The sequence below is a fragment of the Spea bombifrons genome, chromosome 4, assembly GCF_027358695.1.
Source record: "Spea bombifrons isolate aSpeBom1 chromosome 4, aSpeBom1.2.pri, whole genome shotgun sequence".
Lineage (NCBI taxonomy): Eukaryota > Metazoa > Chordata > Amphibia > Anura > Pelobatidae > Spea > Spea bombifrons.
Genome location: NC_071090.1, coordinates 12,035,196 through 12,062,042, shown reverse-complemented (window position 1 = coordinate 12,062,042; position 26,847 = coordinate 12,035,196). Strand labels below are relative to the sequence as shown.

The 26,847-nt window shown below is 37.9% G+C and overlaps 1 protein-coding gene across 1 annotated transcript in view; it reads right to left on the bottom strand.

Moving 5' to 3' along the window:
* Positions 1–259: 259 nt before the first annotated feature.
* The window catches only part of GABRA1 (gamma-aminobutyric acid type A receptor subunit alpha1), a 35,864-nt gene continuing 9,276 nt past the window's right edge, over positions 260–26,847 (bottom strand). Inside the window, exons 4-11 of the mRNA XM_053464721.1 lie at positions 19,308–19,417; positions 13,348–13,415; positions 12,059–12,279; positions 9,933–10,015; positions 9,618–9,761; positions 6,647–6,799; positions 2,742–2,944; positions 260–949 (exon numbers count right to left, since the gene is read on the bottom strand). Coding sequence (XP_053320696.1) covers positions 644–949; positions 2,742–2,944; positions 6,647–6,799; positions 9,618–9,761; positions 9,933–10,015; positions 12,059–12,279; positions 13,348–13,415; positions 19,308–19,417 — 1,288 coding nt within the window. The 3' untranslated portion in view covers positions 260–643. The remainder of the gene's footprint in view (positions 950–2,741; positions 2,945–6,646; positions 6,800–9,617; positions 9,762–9,932; positions 10,016–12,058; positions 12,280–13,347; positions 13,416–19,307; positions 19,418–26,847) is intronic.

The window sequence follows — 26,847 nt, the reverse complement described above, 5'->3', positions numbered from 1 at the left end:
TCTGAGACTATTTTTCAGGCCTAAAACTAGCAGACTATTTAGATTGTGTGGTTTCTGTCAGAATTCAAGAAAATAAGGTTTGGAAAATATTTTCAGAACAAGGAATTGATTAATTATTTTGCAAGGGGAAGGTTTCCAATCAAAAAGTTCTATGTTGTTTGATACCCATAGTATGTATAGCATTTTTATTATTTTAAAATTGTCTCTGAGATCATACAGTAGTATTGTACTACCATATGTGGTACGTCTATGTACAATATTTTGCTCTTGTAATCTAAACACATAATACATATCCCTGCAAACTATATACTGTTAATATGGTAAACTGGACACATTTCTAACTCCTAGGAATTTAACCAACACGGTATTTGATATATTCTAGCTTGAGACCAGCTTTCACAACATCAGCCTCAGAAACATAATTCAAAGATGCCTACTGTATTGTACAAACACCATATATGAACCATGGCATTAAGCATAGGTCTCCTTGTTGATTATTTCATATTTGACTATTTTCAGATTTCAGCAAACCTTCAGCTTCCTTAAGACAGAGGCAATATGGCAAATGGGAATTACTCCATTTTAAATACTGGAAAAACATTCCCAGTGCAAAAGACAGAACATGAACATATGAGCTGATGGGTTATTGAGGTGGAGCTGATGGTTTAATTGCTGGCTCCCGATTTAGATACGTGGCCCAGTAGACCAAGTTAAAGATCCCAAACAGGAGTGGAAATGCTATTCTTGATAGTCGGTCAATTTTGCTGACACTGTTGAATGTTTTCTTGGGTTCTGCAGGCTTTGGTTTTGGGTCAATCTCTTTTGGTTCTATTGTTGCACTTTTAGCAATGGTTGCCAAGCCAGGATCTCGAGCTATTGGTGGGTAGTTTGCAGTTGCAGAAGCATATGTGTTATTCTTCTTCATGAGAGGATCCTTCACTTTTTTTGGCTAAATAATGAAATAACATATATGAACAGAGAACAGCAAGTAGTGAAACATATCTGAATGCTGCATAATGATAAAAAGAAAAACAAAACATGCTTTAAAAACATTCTTGCTATTTCTACAAAGAACACGTAGAAAGACTCAGAAAGTGAAAAGAGTCAACTAACAGGTAGTGCTCAACTTGTACAAAAAAGAGGGCTTTTAGTGCCTTTTCCTGCAGTTGATTATCTTGCTTTAAAAGAGTACTTGTTTGGTTAATTAGACCATTGTACCATAAAACACCGAGGTAAAATAAACATTTCCCAATGTATGAGTTTATAATTTTCCTAGATCTTCCACAATAAACAACCCCCTAAACTAAAACAATTATTAGTAAAAAGTTCTCTGATGACAGACATATTATATACCCATACCTGACTTGGACATATACAACAAGATAAGAGGGTCTCTTAACTTAAAACATCCAATTTAATATACCTCATTATGTGTGTGACATATACTACATTACTACATTTAACTGGGACAATTTTGCACCCACCAATATGGTACAATCAATGTGGTAGTTTAGCATTTTGAACAATGGTCTGAACCATCATAATAAAATTATGGAATAACCTGGATACCATCCTACAGAAATCATGACTCTTACCAGAAGAGTGAAGGCCATTGACACCTTCAGGAACATTTGAAATTAAAATAAGTTTGTACAGTATATCTAAAAGCTATTAATAACTGATCGAAAGCCTGGAATTTACAGATCTTTTCTGTTTCATGGTCCTAGAATTGCTTATACCAAATCTACTTTAGAAACACTTTAGCTTTAAGTCTGTAAAATTTTAGAAAATGAGACCTACATGTTTTTGACAATAAGTGCATCTCATGTACTCTACTTTCCCCACTGTATTTCCATGGATAACTCAGTAGTACTCTTTACTTGTATTTCTACAGTTAAAAGATATCAACAGAGCTACCCGGTAATGTACATACCTATGTTACATACCTTGAAATGCATGGAAATATTTTGTCTCCAGTGTTATACTTAGGTTATCTTTAAACAGCTCTTCATGCAAAAGGTCACATATAAAGTACACAGTCAAAAGGACTGACTCAAGTGATATATTATATCTTAATACATAAAGTGCATTTTCTAACAATATTTTATCCAATGGGAATTTACCACAGCATATTACTAATTGCAAATAGAATAGCAATATAGACCTGTTTCCTAGAATGCTTCGTTAAAATAATGGTCTTATAATGGTTGCATCCAAGTTACTGCACATATAAGGAAAAACAGGTTTTGCTCATGTTTAGTGTATAAATATATAGTTGAATATATATGTTAGCTCTTGTGTCCAGATGTTAAATGAAGGAATTATTAAAAATTCATGGTAAAGTATGCTGTCTTTGCAGCGTAAACATGTTTTAAAAATATATAATTTAGTGCAACTATTACTTCCAATTGCAATAAACAAATCCATTAAAAGTATAATATTTCCTAGCATATATTGGAATATGCCAGGCCCAGACTGGTCATCTGGCAAACTGGGCAAAAACAGGCAGGGCCCCACTATGTCATAAGCTGCTGCCATCTTAATGTGCCAGTGCCGCCTCATCATTGCCAGTCCAGCCCTATAATATGCTGTTGCTTTACAAGTATACCAGATTATGGTATAATGTACTATTATGACATACTATATTAATGCTAATTATCCAAATTATACAACTTTTTTATTACATGGACAAAATGCATCACAGTCCTTGTAAAGTAAATGACTTTAAATTTCAACATTACCTTTTCTGGAACCACACTTTTTCCGTCCCATGCATAACCTCGTTTTGTAAAATAATTCACAGTTGCAAATTCGATCAATGCAGAAAACACAAATGCATAACATACTGCAATGAACCAGTCCATGGCTGTGGCATATGCTACCTTTGGAAGAGAGTTTCTGGCACTGATGCTCAAAGTGGTCATAGTAAGTACTGTTGTTACGCCTGCAAGCAACAATGTACAACAAATTACTAATATTAATACATCAGTAAACTTCTGCATCTCTTTTGACACATATGTTTTGCCTGGTTCCATTCCTCTAGTCTGCACATATAGACTGAAGGTGCCAAGTATGAGGTGTTACCTTTCTGCATGAAGATAAAAAGCAAAGGAGCAAGACATTAGGGATACCTGTCAGCAGCGGTACACACTTCTCTGTTTGCCCAGTTGACCAAACCCTGACATTGAAATATAGGTACCCAGGGCATCACTACAGTTAACCTAAAGAGATAATAGTTGTAGTAAATAGACAGAGAAAAGTCGTTTTATCAATTTTTAAGAATCTCTGGATGAAAATGGAAAATAGACAGGTAGTGCTCAACTTGTACATAAAACATTTGTAAGGGAGCACCAACTGGAGGGAGTTAAAAAAGACCTGTGGTCACCCCGTGTCATCCAAAAGCTCATCAGAGCCAAAGACACTGTTGAGAACATTCCAGGGCTCCCTGCTGCCACAGCCACGACTGTTTGGGCTAATGTGACATCGAGCAGGCATAAAGACATTGCGTGGATGGCCTTTCAGGGTGGCCTACCCCTAAAGGTAATTTATGCATGCCAGGGGGCTGTGCAGATATAGACACTGCCCACAGAGCATTGTGCAGGAGGAAAATACCCTTCACTTGTTCTGGCAGTGCCAGTTTGCACTGGCCTTGTTCAGAGCCCTGGAGTTGGAACTCAAGCAATCTATCGAGAGAAAGTACCTGTCCTACCATTCTGTACTTTATGGACTTTTTCCCAGGAACACACACTGAGAGCACCATTGATGATGCTTGGAGTCTCATGTGCTGTGTAAAGGACACTCTATGGTTTACCAGGAACTGCCTGGTGTTGATGAGGGAGCAGGTCACAGTCCGTGACTGCTGCAGGCTTACCCACAGTCTGCTGAGAGACTACTCGCAGAAGGACAGTCTAGAGCAGGGGTGGGCAATTAATTTTCCCATGGGGCCACATGAGAAATTGGAATGGTTTTAGAGGGCCAGACCTCTACAAACTACAAACTCCGAAGCCTTGTCCATTTTGTTAACTTATGTGCTGTTTAATAAAGTTATTCAAGCCTACGTCATTGGTAGAGGTGCTTGAATAAGTAAGGCCTGAATAACTATTAGCACAGCACAGAAGTGAACAAAATGAACAAGGCTTCGGAGTGCATACCGTATTTTTCGCTCTATAAGACGCACCTGCTGATAAGACGCACCTAGATTTTAGAGGAGAAAAAAAAGGAAAAAATATTTTGAGCTAAAAAATGGGCTAAAATATTTATTACAATAACTGAATAAGCTATGAACACAGTAAGACACACGCAGTAAGACACACACAGACACAGTAAGACACACACAGACACAGTAAGACACACACAGACACAGTGAGACACACACAGACACAGTAAGACACACACAGACACAGTAAGACACACACAGACACAGTAAGACACACACAGACACAGTGAGACACACACAGACACAGTAAGATACACACAGACACAGTGAGACACACACAGACACAGTAAGACACACACAGACACAGTAAGACACACACAGACACAGTGAGACACACACAGACACAGTAAGACACACACAGACACAGTAAGACACACACAGACACAGTGAGACACACACAGACACAGTAAGACACACACAGACACAGTAAGACACACACAGACACAGTGAGACACACACAGACACAGTAAGACACACACAGACACAGTAAGACACACACAGACACAGTAAGACACACACAGACACAGTGAGACACACACAGACACAGTAAGATACACACACACACAGTAAGACACACACACACAAACACAGTAAGACACACACACAGTAAGACCTCCCTCCCTAACCCCCCTTCTCAGTATCTCCCCTCTAACTCCCTAACCCCCCCTTCTCAGTATCTCCCCTCTAACTCCCTAACCCCCCCTTCTCAGGATCTCCCCCCCCGCCCCGGTCACTTACCTTAAACTCCTGTGTTGGAAGCGTGAGGCGTTTGTCTCGGGTGCCGGCGCTTCACTGCTGATCGCCGGCGTCTGACGTCATATGCCGGCGCCCAGCGTAAAGCGCCGGCACCCGAGACAAACGCTTCCAACACAGGAGTTTAAGGTAAGTGACCGGGGCGGGGGGGGACACCGGACTCATTGGTGAGTCACCAGGACACTCTTTGCGGGCCGGTCCGAGCTATTCAGCGGGCCGGATGTGGCCCGCGGGCCGTGCTTTGCCCAGGTCTGGTCTAGAGCCTCATCTCCCTCGACCCCCTTTAATCTCCCCCTCACCCACCCCGGCCATTCCATTTCCCTATTTCCCCAGGCTGTTTCCACTAATGTGCTACCCATATGTGCCATGTCTGGAATTGTAATTGTACACTGTTTTTACTGTATTATTGAGCTTTCCGTCGTACTGAAGTCTGAAGTCGTACTCTAACGTGTTTTGCCCTGCGCTGCGTTGCAGTACTGCTTATTGACTTTCTGTTTTTACAAACAACTGTTTACCAACATTATGTTTATTGAACAATACATTTTCAATAAAAAAATGTAATACTGGTCTTAAAGACAGTCTTTTAATTAATTAAATCTGTCGGTTATTAAACTATATTTGCTACATACCTATAGAAAATTTCTACTACCTAGAATTGTGCTATTGTATTATCTGACACTGTAGAATTGAATTTTTCAGCAACACAATATGTTTAATATGTCCCATGAGATTTTGTAAACATTTTTGAAGGTGACAAAGTCACATACTAATAGTGGAAGTACTATTCATTTAGGCCAATGTATATTGCTGGGTGGAAATATTTGATGAGTGTTTTATTACCTTACTTATCAAATCAGGACCAGTTTTTTATGCTGTTCTGTGATGCAACATAATATATTTCACATGTCCCCCAGGGAAAAAATTATGTTGTGACTGATTTAATTAACCAAGGTTTCGGTGAACATGCACTGTGAATTGTCACACAGTGTCAAAATGCAACAAAGGATATCCAATAGAGAATACAGTTTTGTTTCAGGTTGCATCTGGACATTTTGTGCACATCACTTTCCAGCTAGTTGCCTTGACAACTGAAGATATTAATATATTAAATGTACTGCAGTATTTTCACTATGTTGCTCATTATAAAAATAATGAGAAAATCAGGAATGTTAGTAAATGAGCAGTTTATTTTGCATCAAAAAGATGTAGAAAATTTTGGAAACTTGTTTTCTAATGATGGCAGGTTTTATATTCCCATAGGAGAAAAAAAGCATAAATAAATACTAACAAGTATGTTTACGGCTGAATATCAAGTAGGTTGTGTTGCGTAATATTGCACAGAGCGTCTTTAAAAGCACTTTTTGTAATTACTATAATACAGTAAATTAAAATTAGAAATACATTTTGATTATTTGATAAGGAACAATCAGGCACTATTTCAACATTTAGAGAATTAATATATTTTGTTATAATTTTGCATGAACCTTCTAAAAGTTAAATGGGCTTTTTTAATTTTTTTTGCAGGGGGGCACTAAATTTAAATACTTATGTAAATCTTTTTAACACTGAAAACATAGTTTCCATAAAAAAAACTGTGTTATGAAGCATTTTGTGAGATATCATCCTGCCACGAATGGCATGCTATTTCATTGTATAAAAATCATACCTAAAACTTACCAAATACAGTTCTCGCAGGGACAGACTCTCGGTTGAGCCAGAAGGAGACTTGAGATAATATAACGGTCATAATACATGGTAAGTAGGTTTGAATTACAAAGTAACCAATCTTTCTCTTCAAGTGGAAGTGAGTTGTCATGACAACATATTCACCTAAGGACATAAAACATTTTTATTATTTATTATGTTACCATATTCTTTGGTTACCAGCAGACCATCAGAAATGTTGTGTTATTTATCTAGTAATGTTATCCTTAGGCATATAGTTTATAAAAAGCAACTTATTTTTTAATAAGCTTTTTTTTCATGCTTTTAGCACTTTTCTTCCGTTATCTGTAGGGACTGTTTTCATAAGTCTAAAGAACATTTTAAAAGGTTGTATTTCTTCCCCTTCTTCATGTTCTTTGCATCTTCATTCTTCTCCAGTGGTCCGCTTCTTTTGGTCACCCACTGAGTTAGCCTGGGCTCCTGGAGCACTTCCACCTCAGGGCGGAGTCTCAGCGTGCACCATAGGGACACCTCTACCCTTTTTGAAGGCATGGGGGAGAGGTTGTCCCCATGGTGCACACACAGCCCCTGCCCTGCTGCAGAAGTGCTCCAGAAGGCCAAGGTAATGCAGTGGATTCCCTGGGGAAGTGGATCACCAGAGAAGAAAGAAAGAAGCAGAGAAAATGAACAATAAAGGCGGAGATAGTGAGAAGACAGCGAGAATGTAGGGAGACATTAAGAGAGCGACCATAAGAAAGAGTGTGACAGAGAGTGAGTGGCAACAAATTTCATATTGGAACAGAAAAAGCTGTCCCAAAAGGGCAGGAAATGGACCAAAAATAAAACAAAAAAATTGTCTAAATAATTTTTGGGCCATGTGCACTAGTCGAGTAAACATAAGTCTTCGGGAAACTACTGGTATATTTATGCCCTTTATGTATATGATAGCTAAGAGGTCAAATTTTTGCGGTGTCCAATTGGAAATGCATGTGGGGTTTCTGCAAAATCTGTATTATGTCTTTACTTACTGAACCATCTTGCAACAAAAATGGTAATTTAAATACTGTTGCTTTTAGGTGCATGCTAATGCATGTTGTTCAGGAATATTACTAGGGGAAATGTTCATGTCTATGAAGGTTAATGCAGGTAGGCAAAGGAGGGGATAGGAATATTTTACAGCTACTAACTACAATTTAAATTGAATTGGTTTTCTAATCAAAACATAAATATTATAAAGCATTTCAAACTGAGATTTTTCCATTACGATATTTTGTTAAACTATTAAGAAATTTGAACATCCAATGTGTTTTCTCTATCCTTTTTTCCATTTGAATATTTATACAATTCTGTTTATGATATAGCATTCCTGTACCATTCTTGCAACCAAAAACTCTGCAATTCCTATCTTTTCCCATCTTAATTTATACATTGTATTATTAACAATCAGGGCTGCCATCAAAGGGGTACACCCAATAGCCAGGCAGCGTAGAGTAGAAAGATCACCCCCCCCCCACACACACACTTGGCCGCAGGGTTGCGTTGAGGCGGGGAGAAGTACATGCAGATACTTATCCATCATGGAATATCATCAGGGATGCATCTGATTGGCCCCAAATATATTCTGCAGCATGATAGTGACATCAAACACACAGCCATTAAGTTATTAAGAACTATCTTTAGCTGAAGAAGAACAATGAGTCCACAAAGTGATGGTATTGCCCCCACATAGCCCTGGGTCTGTTTGGGATTATATTAAGAGACAGAAGCATTAGAGGCTGCCTTAATCCACATAAGAACTGTGGTTAGTTCTCCAAGAAGGCAAATGGAGTTCACACCACATATTGATTTGATTTAGATTCTTCTTTTGTTCACTCACTTTGCATTTTGTTAAATCATTAAAATAAACTATTAAGATTTGTATTTTTTGAAAGCATTCTGTCTTTACAACCTTTTTTTCACAACTACCTAAACATTTGCACAGTATTGTATCAGTGGGTGCATGTTAGTGTATGCTGCTGGATACTATTTGCATGTATATAAGAGTGTGGTGGTGGTAGTGTGTGTGAGCAAATGGTGTTGTGTGTGTTACAGTATGGCATTAGCGAGAGTGTCCATATTCACAGGTAGTGTGCATGTGTATTGGTGCATGGGGTTAGCATGTGTGTGTCTGTTACTGTATGTTGTCAGAGTGTGTATGTTTATATAAGTATTTGGTGTGTCAGCATGTGGTTTTGGAATGTTATGGGCAGCCTAAGTTTAGTAGCACATGGCAGATGAAGAAGAAGGGCAGGAGAAAGAAAGTGTATATATGTAACTGTGCGTTGTTAGAGTGAGTGGGTGTTAGGGAGAGTTTGCATGTTAGAATGTATGTGTATTAGGGGCCCTGAAGAAATTCTGCAAGCAGACACCACTAACCCTAGGCTCGGCACTGTTTGTCATAAGGTTTGCTTATGGGAGCATCTTAAGATGAAGTGATTGGTGGAGCAATGGATAGGATAATGGGATGGGCATCGGGGACACAAATTTTAAGCCTGTACTGGGCCCCAAGATTTCTTATGGCGCCCTTGTTAACAATCGTTATTATTAGTATAGTTATTAAGCAGTAACAGCAGCAATTTAGTATGAGCACATTTATAAATACCAGATTTTACCAGGGTTTGCTTACAAACAGTCCTTTTTTCTGTGCCTTGAGGTAAAAAAACAGTCATTTCATATAGTTTATTTTTTTGGTTTAATAGCAATGTATATGAATGAACATCACTTTCCACTCTGATTTATTTAACCCAAATATTTCTATGCTCACGCTATAAAATGACATTTTCATTGTCAAATTAATGGCATGATTAATGAAGTATTTGCAGAAAGTATTGGAACACAAGTGATTTCTGTTGATACTGTTAAACAGAGATTTGCTATATTATGCAAAAAAATCTATATAATGTAACCTACAAAATATATTGAAGCATCAATAATTATTACAAACCTGTACTAGACTGGACAATTCCAGATGCAACAGTCTGGCCTAAAAGGTCATATTGATTCAACCGTGAGCCATCTTCAGCAACTACAACAGATTGTGCTGGTTCTCGTGTCCATGAATAAACCACTTCGGCTCTTGTATATGCATCTATATAGACAAATATACAACAAGGATAGGGAAACACTAGTCTAAATTGCTTAAGGTATTAATACATTATTCTGGAGCATGATATTATAACAGTTCTGTAATGTTTTTATATTCCTCAGTCATATTTTCCAAGTATATGAAATGCTATCTTAATTGATAGTTTAAACTTACAGCTGCCAAATTTCAAGGGACAAGCGTGGGCATCCATAGGAAAGTCTTCCAAATGCATTGGGCATTCAGCTCTTACAGTCAATCTGTAAAAATGACAATTCGGCATCAAGGAATATTGTTGTCGTGTCAATGAATACTATTCAACACACAACTACCTTATAGAGAGTATCCGCAACTAATGTCAGTCTTCTGCATTAATTTACTGTTTTACATGACACGATAGCTTAAATGATCATATTTTAATATGCCGTCTTTAATATTTATTGAACTCTGGGCAAGCACCCCCCCAATGCTCCATAGCATGCAAGCACACACCCCCACCAACACCACAATAAAGCAAAAAACAAGTACTTGCCACACTGACTTTGCCGATTAGTATGAGACCCTAGTGTATCTCTGAATAAAACACTATGATGCCACACGCGCAGGGCATCGGAGAAGCATAATACTATGCCGATGGCATAGCAAATGAATGGTGCGGGTCCGACGAATGACCCTTTGTCCCCTCCTTCACTGTGCCATACACTCTTTTCCTCCCTCATGTAGTTTAGGTGTAGATCAAATGAACTACATATGGAAACACAGCACTGCAATTATAGATCAACTTAATAAGACATACCTGTATTTGCAGGTAGAGAGTAAACACATAACGTATTGAAAACCTTAAATTGCAGACATAGATCACAAGTCTCACGCCTCAAAGGCCAGCCCTGGCACCTAGATGTCACACATTTGCCCCAGCACCCAGATTACATCCACAGATCCTGCCCAGCATCCAGACTGGACGCATAGTACATGTTATTTTCCCCCCAAATAGCTAGTCTGGGCCATCTATGTCCTCAAACAGCCTGCCATTGCCATCCTTGCCCCCGGACACTTATACATCCATATTAACACACATACTCAGTAATGAAGCAGGGTGACATAACATGCCCCCGCTGTGTTCATGCTTCCACTGGGCAGTAAAGATAGGTGACTTGCACAGTACAGGGGCAACACAGAGACATTTGTAGGAGGGCCTTTACCCTGTGTTAAAAACAACCCTGCTTCTGGAGTCACATTTCATTTAGGTGGGCACATGGGGGGCACGATTATGTATAGAAGGGCCATAACCCCCTCTGCCCCCATTATGGACATAACTGCTAATTTCATTAAATAATTAGAAACTGCTATGTTGTATATAGTAGTATAGTGGCATTTAGGAAGTCAATGAAAACTGCAAATTACCGTAATTAAAGACTGTAAGAAGAAATTATGTTGTTAGTTGAATCTGTCATAACATATTAACCTATAAATCTGGACATCCCTATGTTTTATATAGTACCTGCATATCAGTAGGTCAATTGCTTAAACAAAAAAGAAACTTCTCTAAATGCATTTGTTAATTCATTTTATTTGTCATATTTGTCTCACCTAGATGCACTCTAACATAGCTAGGGGCTATGGCTATTTTTATCTTATCTTGCTTAGAGCTATGATTTATTATTGTAAGGAGGATGGTTTTAGAACATAAACTCATGAAGAACAGTAAAGCAATGACATAGGAAATTGTTACAGGATTAATTCATGTTTCAACTATACTAGACATACACATTTCTAAGGTTATTTATTATATTGAGTATGTCCACTCTTACACCCCTTATGCCAGTTTTTACTTTCTGATTTTTGGATACTGTCCCACACTACAAAGTCTCTCTTTAGATGCACCGATGGCAATGACCCCGTTCTATACTTGCCCTGCCTCAAGCTCACCCCCAACACAGGTCTCCCAATTTGCTAAGATGTTGTGTCTGTAAAGGCATTTACAGGCAAATTCATTATTTGCCCAGGGAAACAAAACACTCCACAATGGATTCCACCAATCGGCATAGACTCTTTACCTAAAAAGGAGTAAATAGCTGTTTAGTAATGAAGTATGTTATTTAACGCGGGAGGAGAAGACAGTAAGAAATAAAATTGCGGTACCCACAATACACAATCGAAACACACAGACTCTGTATTTTAGAAATTGTTCCTAATTCGAAATACATTTGTGATTAGGTAAAATTGACAATTGAATCAAAATCTGAATATATGCTTTTATGAGAAAATGCATAACATATCATAGAACATTAATACGTATTTACCTCATGGTATAAAGAAGAGTTCCATCTTCTGTTATTCGTAACAGTTTGTTTGGCATTGTCATATTATGAGCCACAGACTTCTTTCCATTATGAAAAAAAGTGTCTGGTGTCCAAATTTTACTAGCCATTAAATTATTTAGGCGGAGTACCGTCATTGGACCCTTGAATTTTAATCTTTCATCCCTCCAGCCTTGACGAAAAAATACATCAATAGTGTATTCCTAGAATTATGGGAGTAAATGTAAAATGTACATTAAAAATAAATTATACTAATTAATCAAATCCTATATATTCTTTCATAACATGTCATTAAAACAAGGCTGTGTCCTTTTATGTAAACGTGATTTTTCCGAGTTCTAAAAATGAAGACGTTTGTCATTTTTTTAAACAGTTTATTTTTTTCTTTAGTCATAAATTCTCCATTTGCAAATCTTATTCCACAGTAAATCTGACACTTTTTACAAATACTTTTGATAAAAATTATTGAAATAACAAAACTGAGAGAGGTAATTCAGCAATGCATAAAAATGAGCTATGAATATCTAGCAACTTCTTTAAATAACAGTTTGTTATTTTAAAATTAACAGTTTGTTAATTTAAAAAAACGTCTTTACATAATTCCTGAATTGTACCTTCATCAACATGGAAATGATTAGGACAGGTGCTTGCTTTTTTTTCCCTTCTATATATGTCAATATTATGCATTAAGTCAAAAGGTGCATATTTTAGGTGTTTAACTGATTATTACAGATGTATTTTGCTAGTTGCAGGTAGTGGACATAAACTTAACTGATAAAAGTACCCACCGTTAATGAAAAGTTGCGGCGTTATTTGCCAGATTAGTAAAATCAGCTACTCTATTTTTAGTAATGTATATTTTATACATCTACATGAGTGTTAGTTGAAAGGTTGATGTTTACTGTGATTATTATACTAAGAAAGTCGGAAAAATACTGCTATAGTTCTTGCTTACTTATTACTGCCTGGGCAAAAAAAGGAGGATCACTTGTTAACCCCTTAATGACAAAGCCCGTACATGTACGGGCTCAAAATGCATTGTTTTCAATGGGTTTAGGGACCGCCCATTGTCCTTAAGGGGTTAATATATTCTTGCCTGCTATTTTTTTTATGTTTAACAAATCAGAACAAAATCAGAGCATTTCCAACGAATACCATTCAAAAAACAACTATCTAAAGCATAATTTTCCGGGATTCTGTCACATTATATGGCAATATATTGCTTAGCCCATCACTATATAACCACAAGTACAAACATGTCTGATACTGACCATCTCATGATCAGAAACTGGTCCAAAGCTGGTGACAAAGATGTCTGTGTTCACTTCAGTTACACGTTCTGTTGAAGAAAAAATTAGGATGGTCAGTCTATACTAACAATAATATAGGATAGGATATATAGGATGTGATTAGTGATACCTCAAGTCTGTTTAATCTATTTAATAATACATTGGCTTTAACATTAAATAACCCAATAATTTACGTCTTACAGACCACGGGGCTATCTCTTAGGTTTAAAAGTGTTTTTACTTTTAACAGTATCTTGACCTAACTCATCAACATTTTATTTTTTTACTGGACTAAAATTATTGTCACAAAATGAGTCATTTGAGCTGTAATCCAAAATGTAATCAATGAAACTTGCACTTTTAGGTGAAACAAAGCTTTTCATATTTTTCTTTCCATTACTACTACTACAATTACTACTACTAATGCTAAATGCCCATATTATACAAGATCAGTTCCTGTATAAGCACACGTGCTCCATGACTGCCCAGATGTGGAATCACTAACAGTAAAAAGATTGCTATAAACAACACAATATTGGGACTGAATATTGAGTAAAAAGTAAAATAACAGAATGGACTACCTCATAGGTCAAAAATAATTAATACTCATTGAGTTACGGAAGTACGCATGGTAACCCTTAGTCACATGGATACTAAGAATATTCGGTGATCATCAAAATCTCTTGGGGATTATTAATAATGCATAAATAAATCAGGAAAATTGAAAGCCAGTGGTGTTCCCAGGAATTAAGTTGTCAAGAGGGGAACCACGGACAAAGCTAGTGGTCTTTTGCATTGAGCATGTCCAAACAACCACACATCCATTAGACAAGCATACAAATAAATCCTTACATACGTCACGTTCACACAAGCAGATATACTGCTTCTTTCCTTAAGATGCTACACTACATATGCACTTCATAGACACATAGAATGGTATATTCAATTCACTGATATTACTGTACATCATCAAGAGAAAACCCAAGTCATGTCTGGTGCAAGGATTTTTGCCATCTTTGGCGGAGTCATGTGAGAGCATTATATACATGGACCCCCCCCCCAAGTCTCCAGTCCGCCTCCCTAACAAAATGGAGGAGCTTGAGCCTGGAGGGCTTGTTTAAATATAAAAACAGCTGTCTGGCATGTGTGTTCGGAACGGCAGGGATCTTTCTGGGTGCTCATTTAGAGAGGCGCCTCTCTCTCCCCTCTCCATGTCAGGACACAGCAGCTGCTGGCAGGACTAGCCTTAGGTGCTCTGGTACCGTATATGGGCCAACCCCTGAAGCATCCCCCCATCATCACCCCAGAGTACTTTTATCCCCTTCTTCACTGTTATACACCTCTTTTTTCCTCCCATATAGTTCACATATTGATTAAATAAACATCACATGGAAACACAACATTGGAGGTATTGAATAAGACATACAAACCCTATATTTGCATGTATAACTTACATAAAATATGGAAACATAGCATGGATGGTATAGAGCAACTGAATAACACACAGATTGTAGGTATGCTGTAGATCAACTGGAAAATCATAAACAAACTCCAACACAACACCAACGCAGGAAACCCAGATTGCACAAATACGATTTGCCCCAATACCCAGAGTGCACAAATATGACAGCACCCTGATTGCATCCAAATGATTTGCTCAGCCCCCAGATTGCATAAACAGGATTTAACTTAGCATCCATAATACATACAGACACAGGACATGCCAAGGTTGCACCCACAGGATTTACCCAGTACCCAGATTGCACCCACAGTGGTCCTCTCTCAAATGTTCTCTTAATTCATTCTATTATATACCCTTTAGGCCCAACACAGTAACAGTAATGGATGGACTACACACATAGACTATACCCTCCCCAAAAACACACGCCTACCCACAAACACATACATACTCCACCCCTGCACATAAACATCCTAGCTTACATTTGTCCTTGCACCCACACACTTGTATGTCTACAGACATTATTGCATACAAACACACATACAAACACTTTCAAAACGCAAACACACCCTCTCTTCCCTTTCTCATAACATCTCCCCTATCTCATTATCTCTACTCTTACATATTACCCCCTCTTTCCTTGATCCTCCTCTTTCTCATTATAGCTATGCAATATGATGTCATATTCCGCCACTCAGCATCAATCCCTGGCACCGCCCGGGAGCAGTGAGACAGAGGCCTCGTGCTCTCATAACCACAGTCCTCCTCTGCCTGCTGCTGGCCCTGCTACTTCAGCAACTGGCAGTCAAGTCTGCCGCAGTGGAGGAACCCCCACATAGACCTGCACTCTAGGCAATGAGCTTCTGCTGAAGGAAGAGCATACACATTTTAACATTGACAGCCTACAATATTTCATAAGCAATTGATACTACATTAAAATAGAAGATCATCAATGGAGTCAAGTGTTGATCTTAGCAAGACAAGTGTAAGGGCCGCACTGACTTTTCCTATGCGCAGCACACGTCTGGCTGAGAAACCTTTAAATAACTAGCTCTTCTTGTAGGCAGGCATCGAATTTTGCAATGCCATGTTATGCAATACAACCACTAAGAGGTAATGCAACATTTGTAGATTATTAAAACAGGCACATACACACATATGGTATGTAGTACAATATGTAGTAGCACTACAACACAGCAGTGTTGGCGGTGAAAGTATTCATTTTTAAATTGGACTTTGAAATTTGAAACCCAAATCCTTCTAAGTATTTCTAAATTTATGAGTTAAAGAAATATTGCAGAAATGCAATTCAAGTTTAGCTTTGTGGCCATACACAAATCATATATCCCTATAAATTAAAACTAGTGAGAAACATATATTTTACAGAATACCTAGAAAAAATATTTTGGGAAAATAAATCATTTATCAGAGCATCTAGTATTTACGAAATGCCTGTTGTTAGAAGTAAAGACAAAGATGTTTTATAGTATAGAAAACAATGTATCATTAAAGGTTGAGAATCATAAAATCTACCTGTATTTTACAAGAAAATTGCAGACTGCAATATCCTGTTACAAGATAGTACACATATTTGAATTATGTATTTTTTAAAGTTATGTATATGCAATAAGTGCTACCATCTACGCCTAAATTTATTTTTGGCATGTTTTTTTTTGCGTTTCATCTATAATTTAGTGATATTGGATACTTGGCTCACGGCTATACTTTCTAGGGTATAATAAATGCAATCTAAAATGCATCAAACTTCCTCTATACAGTTATAAAATTAAATATGTAAGGCATGCACAATAATACTTTAGTAACTAAACAATGTGATGTGTCTGGGAAAACCATCTGTCCTAACATAACAGCCTGCAGTACGGGTTTGTGTCTTTTAAAAATAGCACAGAAACAAGTTTTGTCCAAGTAAAGTACATCAGGAAGGTTCTTGCATAAAACACTCTTTGGACATAATTAATTTTCAGCACTTAAAATATGTTACCTTATGGGTTTCTTTTAAGACTGATGGTCATTTCTACCAAGCACAGCATTCATTTGCTAGACAGTATATTTAGTTGTTTTTTTTTTTTTAGAATTAAGCTATCAAATCTATATTTGAATAATTGTGCACTAATGAGCATGACCACAAATTATATAAATCATGAGAGATTTCATAGATAGTCAGACAGTCCACACTTAATATCTTGGAATGTGTAAAACTTTATTCCCTTTAATTAAAAATAATGTCCTATATTACTACAAAAATGTATTACTAGGATAAATCACATAAATTAAGTATCTCAATTTGATTGGAACAATCAGATCAATTGATTTGATATGTCTTTCTTGCAAGGAATAACAATGCTGGACTTTAGAGATGATCTTATGGGTAAAGCAGTTCAACAATGAAGCATTTTTACAAAGAAGATGAAATGCAAAGCCAATTAATGTTACAGTATATCAACCAAGTATTAGTTAAACATTAATTGAGTTTGCACAAGCCATGTGAATTTCCATTTACCAAATTAGATTCAGCCCTTTTCCGTAATAATTGATAATTTGTTTGATCACTCCTAAGTATTACATTTTAATCTTTGACCCCTGTTGTGATCATTCTTTGTTCTTCAACCCACTCAATGTCCATTTTTTGGCCTCTTCTTCACATGTTTACGTTGTTGGTTCCTGCTTTCTTCCTTTCTTTACTTTAGTAGGATTGTTTTCTTGAGCCTGGAGGGGCAATACTCACTTACTTCATAAACCAGGTGGTTTGCAATTTCAAATAAAAAAATCCACAGGTAAGAGTACCCCAGAATGTGCCTGGATTTACTTTTTAGTATGCATTTCAGGTTTGTTTTTGTCAGTCATATAGCATTTTGAAGTAGTAGTAGTGTTATGTGAGGGATTGATCAGTGATGGGGGTAAAAGTGAAGGACTGGAAAGGGGTCGTTGGCATACCTGGGAACTTCTCAGGTCCCGCTACCCGGAGCCTTCTGCTGCGGGACGCGGCCAGGACTGCACGCTGACATTGGTGGGCGGTCCCACTGATGTCGGGGGAGTTCCCGCTGACGTCGGGGGAGTTCCTGCTGACATCAGAAACACCCCTATTTCAAGGAAAAATGGGTGGGGAGCGGGGCGTGTCAAGACCCCGCTCCTGTGACCCGGAGGATTTGTGTCTTGACCCGGAGAACTGGAGGAGCAGCGCTCACCCGGCAATCTCCGGGTCAAACCCGGAGAGTTCCCAGGTATGGTGATTGGGTAAGAACATAGCTGGGAACTTACTCTGCTTCCCCAGGTCTCTGGGTCAGTTTCTTCTTTCTCTGGCCAGGGGAGTGGAGTTTGGCCATGCCTGCTCCCCACTATTTCTCTCCTGCTCCCTATCCACTTCCCATCCTATTAAAGGCTAACCCGCTTCCACGCATGCTCTCCCATAAGAGATACCCTATATATATTTAAACATATTATAAGGTGTGATTTCTTCAGATCTTTGGTCACAGAGGCATTTAGCTATTTAGTCAAAAAAAATATCCAACATCCAAGAGAATAAAAATGGCTGAAAAAATGGGACTCATAGGGCTTGGGTCTGAGAAAGATGAGGTCCCACTTCATCCTTTAACTGTGCACAAATGGAATGGATCCATCTGGGCACTACATGCCTTGTAAAGCTAATTTACAATGCTGCCAGCAGCCTGCTCATGGAGGTGCCAGGATTTGCTGACATAGCAAAAACTATGGGCTGCTTGGGGTGTCCAGATACGATATCATACCTTAAGTGCATTATTTGGTAGCTGTTCAATGGATGTTTGCAAGTACAGTTGTTGCGGGGGATTGTGTATGTTTCATTTAGTGGTGTTGCAGTGGCTATGGGGCCCCTCTGCTCTGCCCTATGTGTGTGTGTGTGTGTGTGTGTGTGTGTGTGTGTGTCAAAGTCTGTCATTCCTTTTTTAATTGACACCAATTGCATACTTTATTTGCTAGTTCGTTTTCAGACACCTACCCAACATTTGCCATAGCTGATCCAGGACTGCCACAAATGCTTAAACCGAAACAATAATTTATTTAGGGTACCTATTAAATGTTGCTTAGGTGTGTTTTGGATATACACCTAGCACTTTACTGATGTTATTGGTAGCAACAGGAAAGTCTTTCTGTTTAAGTATGAGTTAAACAATGGGCAGTGCAAATATCCTGGTAAGTATAGTCACTGGTAAGTAAGTCATCTTCATTAATTCAGGATAAGAAAAATATGACAATTTTGATATATTTACCGATCCGTGAAAAATAACATATAGCTACTTTACAAATTTTAGGAGAATAATAATTAATAATTCTTGTCTTGTTTAATTTGTTTTTTGAGCAAAATATTTAAATGGTCCCAACCAAAAAGTTAATAAACATGTACACTCACTATTTAATAATAAAACGAATAAAAATTATATGAATAATAATATCATACATAAAAATAACAAAACCATTTATTACAAACCTCCCAATCCTGGTCTTAAACGGTTATCATAGCCATCTAGAAGACGGTCCAGAATCCTTGTGAAAACTGTAGTATTGTCTCTAATCTCATCCTCCAAGCTTTGTCCACAACTGAAATTACAGAAAAAAAATATTAAGCATTAAGCCAACCACAATCCTGCCATCAGTAATTCTAAAATCTACTTATCCTTGCTTATGCTGATTCCGAGACACAAAATCTCTTCTATGCAGCCAGATTGCCATACCGAAGTAATTGCTACAAAAGACCTTCAGCTCCTGCAACGTTCTTTTCCCCCCTTTTTTTTAATCAACATATCACTCAAGCCTAAATGCTCTGGGTCACAATGAAAGAAAGTGATTGCTATTACGGATAAGGCATATTTATTTCTAGCGATGAGGATTATGTGTCCCACGTGGCCAAGGCATAAGGCCCACATAACATGACTTTGAAATGGAACATCTATATAATGTTGTTGCTTCACAAGCAGTCTACAATTACTGTTTTACTCCCACTTTTTATGACTAGGGTTAGTTAATGATAAGCTTTGGCATATTATATCGCTTTTGAATTCACTTAATAATAACAATAATAATAATAACAATTATTGCTAAGAAAATATTTTCCACAGCACTGTGGTTAATAGAGAGCCTAAAAAAACTAAAAACTAAAACTAAAACTAAAAAAAAGTCCTTCATGACCAACTACTTACCATGTATACCACAAAGAGATGGTCCTATAAGCATATCTAAGAAATCTCCTGCCAAAACCAGCAGGACTACCCACCAATGTAGGTGGGACCGTCCACTAGTGTCGGCGGGACCACCTACCCTTATTCCAAATAGGGAGGTCTCCAGGTAGCCGGAGCCTGGATTTTCATGGTACATCTGGAACATTATGAGTTAACATTGGCATTGCAAGATGGCTAATGTCTGGCTGCACCTGTGTCAGCTTGAACTAGAGTTGCTGGCTCTTGCCTGACAGATTAAGTGTAGCTTTTTTCAGTAATTAGTAAAATGGACCCCAGTGATGTCAACAAGACACCATCAGGCATACTAGCTAATTATAAGGGAGATCTCTGGGGGTTTACAAAGTATACAAGGGGGGCATGTGGCCATGCAGCACTGCTTCATGATAAAGACAAGTATGAAAAAAGGCAGAGAAAAGAGTAAAACCACTTTTTTTAAAAAAGGGCACAACAATTGTGTGTTGGGCATTACTCTGCTCAGGGGTTGTTGGTGTCTTTTGAGCAATAGAATCTATTCTGTTGAAATACTAAACTGAATTACAAAGAACAATATGTAATTTATGTCGGTACATAAATAAGAAAGCGGGAAAGTAAGGTTGAATAATAATGTAATAAAGAACTAAAATTGCTCTTGACCTATAGGTATACAATAGCCCCAGTAATTAAGTGGTTAGTCATCTTATATGGTAGTGTCACCTATAAAAAGTGGCCTTCTGACAAAAGATCAGACAGAAGTTAAAGATTATTGAAGTTCAGGACATCAGACTTTGGCAGTAAATTGAATGAATAGGTAGTAGATGTAAAATGTCACTAGGCTGTTCTACAATCATTAAGTTTCAGTTAAGAGTGCAACATCAAGGAAACAGAAGAGAAACTGCTGACACAACAAAAACAGCGCCAACAAATAGATCTGGCCAGATCTCAGAAAGAAGAGTTGGATTTGCTTTAGACATAAAGACAATAGTTTTACACAACAAAGCTTTTTAATTTGAGGATGATAGACTTCAACACTTAAATATATACAGAAAACGGCAAATTACAAGTTACAAATTCTAAGTAGAAAAGGGGAGCAGCCGTCCAAAATCCTTAGTTGAATTTGTTTACAAGTTCCGAGTCAAAGAAGTTACGAGTCATTTGTGTAGAAGTTACGAGTCCGACAAATATGGCAGCCAGCTGGATTTGTTTTAGAACCAGAAAGAAGCGCACCCATAGATGGTACAAAAAGTTATAAACCGGATTAAAAATTCTAAGAGCTATAACTACCTGGATTATGGGGTATGTCAAGTTTTGTTGTAAGCGTTACAAATATACTAAGATGGAGACAAGAGGCTGGTTTGGATGCAAATACTTATTGTAAGACATATTACCCCTGCTGAGGTGCAGATATATCATGTTCCTTTGACACTTTTGATGTTATAATGTTATAATTGCAAGATAAAATAATAATGATACCATAGGCAGAAAAATGTTGGGGTATAAATTTAAAAGTGGTGTCATGGTCATGGAGAGTGGTAACATATCAATCAATGAGAAATGTAAAAAGAAGTTTATCCAATAACTGAACATCCAAAAAAATATTATAAACGAGTGGCTCAGATCAAATATACATGAAGAGGTAGAATTTTTTTTGGAAACAGGTATAGGGCAAGCACAGACACCACGTATTCTATGAAAAAGAGATTGGAAATGAAAGAGCCAGTAATGCAATAATATGCATGAAATATGCAAAAACCCACTAAAAGAAGTTCAACAAGTTATTTAAAAATTATGACACATATGGCCTGCACAAATCTCTATATGAGAGCCAGATAAATGTAACAGATTTATCTAATGTAATAGAGCAGGTCCTTCTTCTTCTGTACCAGTATGTTGTCAATTTTCAGAGATTAAACACGTATGCACCATGTGTCTACTCCGGATTCTGTGAACCTTTGAGGAAATTACTTAGCTCAAATACCTCTAGAGTCCAAGACCTGTTCTTCTGTACGCAGTTGACTAATCTCCTATTTGCCGCAACATACAAATTATCGTAGGCCCATGACAGAATTTGAATTATTATATTCCTCTAAAGAAGAACCAGTGCACCTCATGTCCAAATTATATGCTATCCTTCTCTCCTTCTGTACTGCTCCTAAACCTTCTTTCTTGGCGTTATGGGAAAGGGACTTTCCTCATATAAATTCTGACGAGGATTGGGACAGGATTATCCCAGCTGTGCATAAGGGTGCCATTGCTAGTAAGATCCAGGAGGCGTCATTTAAATTGCTTATCAGGTGGTATCGAACCCCTCATGATTTGCATAGATTTTTACCGCACGTACCTGACCTATGTTGGCGCAATGAAAGCGGCCCTGGTACCTTTTTACATTTATGGTGGGAGTGCAATATTCACTTTCAACTACTGTAATGTTATGAAATGTACTGGGGCTAGGGTGACCACATGTCCTGGATTGCCCGGAATGGGTCCCGGAATGAGAGGTCTGAGTGAAGGAGGTCACAGCCAATCAGGAGAGACTTCTCAACTCTCCTGATTGCCTCAGAACTCAGAAGCCTCTCTTGATAGGCTGAGTCACTCCTTCACACCAAGCTCAGTGTAAGCTGCAGCCAGCACCAGGTACATGTGTTTGATTGAGTGTATGTCACTGTGTTTGTCTGTTTATCACCGTATTTGTGTGCATATGTGAATATATATATTTAATATCTCATTCACTTCATAGTGTGTCCCTGAATGGCATAAATAAAATGTGCTCACCCTAGCTGGAGTTCTATAAATAAATGTAAAATAATATATCAGAACTGACTCATTAGAAATTGTAGATTTACGGGGTGGGGGGGCAGCCCACTATAATAAAGCAATGCAATGTAAAAACCATATAAGCACCAAAACATATGTATATAGTATATTTATTTAAGCATGTACTTCTCTAAATGTGATCTTCCAAATAAAGTGAGCTTATTGAAGAATTACTGCATTTTAATTAGATAATTAAATCATATATTGTTTTGTGTATAGACACTATGACATGCTGCATCATATTGCAATAAGTTACGGAGACATAGTTTTTATTGTGCAATGGTCCTTTAAATGGCAGTTCAAACAATCCATGCAGTACTCTATATATGTCACATGCATACAATACGTTAGTTTTAATTTATGTTTAATGATTTCTCAGTAATTCAGTCCCGTTACTAAGCTCTGAGTGTATGAGATTTGGCTAAAAAGGCACATTTTTGGTAGCAAACTTACAAAAACTTCACTTTCACTTTCAGCATGCATACACTCAAAAGGGTCGCTTTGACACAAGAAGAAAAAAGCAAGCTACTAGTGGATTCATTCTTCATTCTTAAAAATATCATCCCCATCAACCCTGTGTGTGTGGTAGGGTGGTGGGTAATAATAAAATAATATTTCTTATTAGCCCCCAATCCGACTACCCATAGCTTGTTTCTTATTATTAATCACCTTATCATCCTGGCAGGGAGCCAGGTGAACAGAGCGAAGAGAAATAGAAAGAATACATAAGGCAGAAGAACAAGAAAAGGCAAGATAAGAAGCAGAGCTGCGGAAAAGGAGACAGGGATGCAGAGTCGGTTGGTGGGGTAGGGAGACATTTAGAGAGAGTGTGAGTAAGAGTGAGTGAGAGAGACAGGGTGAAAAAAACAACTTAATGCAAATAAAAATTCTGAGCTCTCTGTTTAGTTTTCATTTGTTTCATTGGGCTTTTCTACTTTTTTCTGACCTTCATATGAATTAACGAAACTGGCAAATAATGTTAGAATAAAAATTCAGATGAATCCGAATGCGCAGGTCTTTTATTAATGGTCACATGGCAAATCCCCTCAACTTATTGACGCCATTTTTTTCAAATAGATGTTTAGCTGAACAACATCACTTTCCTATACCTCCATTGAAAGCTTGTCTTGTTTTGCGCATGCCATTTATGTCACGGAAATTGCAGTTTATTTGTAGATTTTGTTAAAAAAAAAACTTTCCATCCCAATTAGCAGCGGTAAAAAAAGGGTGGCTTTTCTATGGTATAATTATGGGATATAACACCATCCTATGTGTGTCTATCCTGTGGCGTATTGTGTGCTCTTCCCTACAAAGGCTTCATGAGCAATCTACATGTGAGTACAAATACCTTTTATTCATACACTGGGAAGGTTGGGTTTTTAAGAAAAATATGTATCAGTCAATACTTTTAATATTTTGTTTTGCATATATATTTAAAAAATATCATAATATGTTTTATAAAATGCATTATACCATTCTATCACGTTATGTGATACACAGCTTGCATACAGCTAGGCATTTCATTTAGGCTCAGACTGGCCATCTGGCTTCAGGCAGTTGCGAAGGGGGCTGTTGACCAGTAGTGTGCTCTAGCAGCAAATTGAGTGTACTGTACTTCATTTTTACAGGTATTCAAGAGTGATTACTCTAGGGATGATCTGGCCCATGAAGCCATGAAATTTCTCCCCATTGAGGAAGAAATGATAAAGGCTTATGAGCCGTCTTCCTTTTCTTCACCTTGATCAGACTTGACTATTTTTGGTTAGCAGAAATCTCTCTTGTAGCCAGTCCGTCTACACTTTAGAGGCTGGGCCTACCCAGTAAAGCCATGTTTGCATAGTGTATCCATACTGCCCATTCATTAGAGGCAGAGTGTTTCCTTCTTATCCCAGTCCTCAGCAGAGGACCACAGTGCAGAGTGTTGATGGCAGCAGGGGTACTGCCATGTGTCAGTCCTAGGCTAACCCCCAGCCTAAAGTATTAATGTTAATTGAACCATCGATAAAGATGCCAAAAAGTCATGCAGGGTAGGTAACCTCTAATGTTCCAGCTGGTATTAAACAAAACCTCCCAGTTTTTAATCTTGTGTACATACATGGGAGCCCATTAAACAGCTGGAATGACAAGGGTTTGCCCTTCTTCAAGACACAAGGACAGCATATTTCCTCACAATATTTTATGGTTTAATGATAACAGTTGATTAATGTAATAATGACATAAAACACACGCCAAATGCATAATAAGATAATATTTCCTCATTTAGATGGTATTAAACATGACTCGCAGTACTCAGTGAATCCGTAATTAGGTATTGTATATTACATTTTCATAATTGTGTGCACATTTATGAACATAGTTTTCAACTTGGACATACATCATAACACATCTTAGTGATACATAAGACAATAGCTTATATTACTCAAAGTTTGATATTATGATTGAAAAAATGTTTGCTACTTTGTTCCTTTCATTAATCACAAAGTATTTTGATCCTCAATACCATGTAACTAATTTAACACCATGGGCTGCTCTGATTCGAAGACTTTGGGCCATTGTCTGAAGTGTGTTTGTATGTTTTACTTGCTTTTTTTATATAATAAGTTTTTATTGGAGAGTTTTGATTGAAGATTTTTTTTGTATGTATATCAAACACTGTTACAGAATAAAGAAATGTGTTGGTTAATGACACAGATATTACAAGGTCAAGGGAACACCAAGATCATTTCATTCTATGTGACCTTGATACTCCGTTTACAGAGTAAATACATCATAATGCCAAAATTACAACACAACATAAAGATTGAATATTTCAAGATAATCAGTTGCGAAGGTAAAAGGAACAAAATTATAAGAAAGTGTAACAGAAAACCAAAGGAAAAATTAAAGTATGACAAAAACAACCATTATGGTGAAAGTTGTGTATGTTTTCAGGTATTTATGGATCCTAAACACGAGCATGGATAAATTATATTTCCAAGGAGTGCAGTCATTGCTGCGATATGAGGTGGTTTATCTATGTATATGTGTGTCAGACGCGAACGGCGGGGTGTCCATCCGTTTACTGGCGGCATCCTTCGCGGGGAGCGAGGTTCGCGGGTGCCGTGGTTGCGGGAACGCTGACCGTGGGGAAAGAGACAGAGTGGGCGGAACAGGGGCTTTTTATACAGGAGGAGCCAAATATGCAGGGATGACTAGAAATCAAAAATCTGTAAGTAATCCAGGGTCAAAGTGCATGCATCAATCATCAAGCAAGGTCACTAGGTAATCCGAGGTCAAAGTTCAGGCAGCAATCAACAAGCAAGGTCAGTAGGTAATCCGGGGTCAAGTTCAAGAAGGTCAAGTTCAGGGAATAATCAAATAAGCAAGGTAACTAGGGTCACAATAGGAGCACAGAACTGAAGACACTCTGTAGGGCACAGAACATCTCAGAATATCTGAGCACTGACATGATGGTGTTCAGGTGTTTTATAGGAATCTCAGGCGTGACGTCATGCGGCACACCTGCAGATCCGCCCATTGTACAACCCCTCATACTGTTAGGTGAGGGAGCCGGTGCTGGGAGCACCGCCCCTCCTGTATAAAAAGCCTCTGTTCCGCCCACTCTGTCTCTTTCCCCAAGGATGGTTAGTGACCACAGTGTCATAGGGTAAATGAAGGCGAGGATACATCCAGCTCAGTTGTAATGTTTATTTGGTGAGAACAGCAGTGGATATAAGTCTGTCCAAAACAAAAAGTCTTTGCTCTTGCTTGAGCGCTTGTCGTACACAGGAACATCTTATCTCTAAATTGGGTGGCTTTCCCACCTTTCGATAAATAAAAGATCCACAACAAAACAGAGTTTGTAGAGAGAAACCTCTCCTCAGACCATCAGCTCTCTTAGCTGGTGTGACAAAGGCTTCTCTCTGCTGCATCAGGCTGATTCCCTTTTACACGCTTCCTGCTAATTCATCAACCATAGGTGAGCCCGATTAGTCCACACCTGTGGAGCTCCTGTCTAGAATA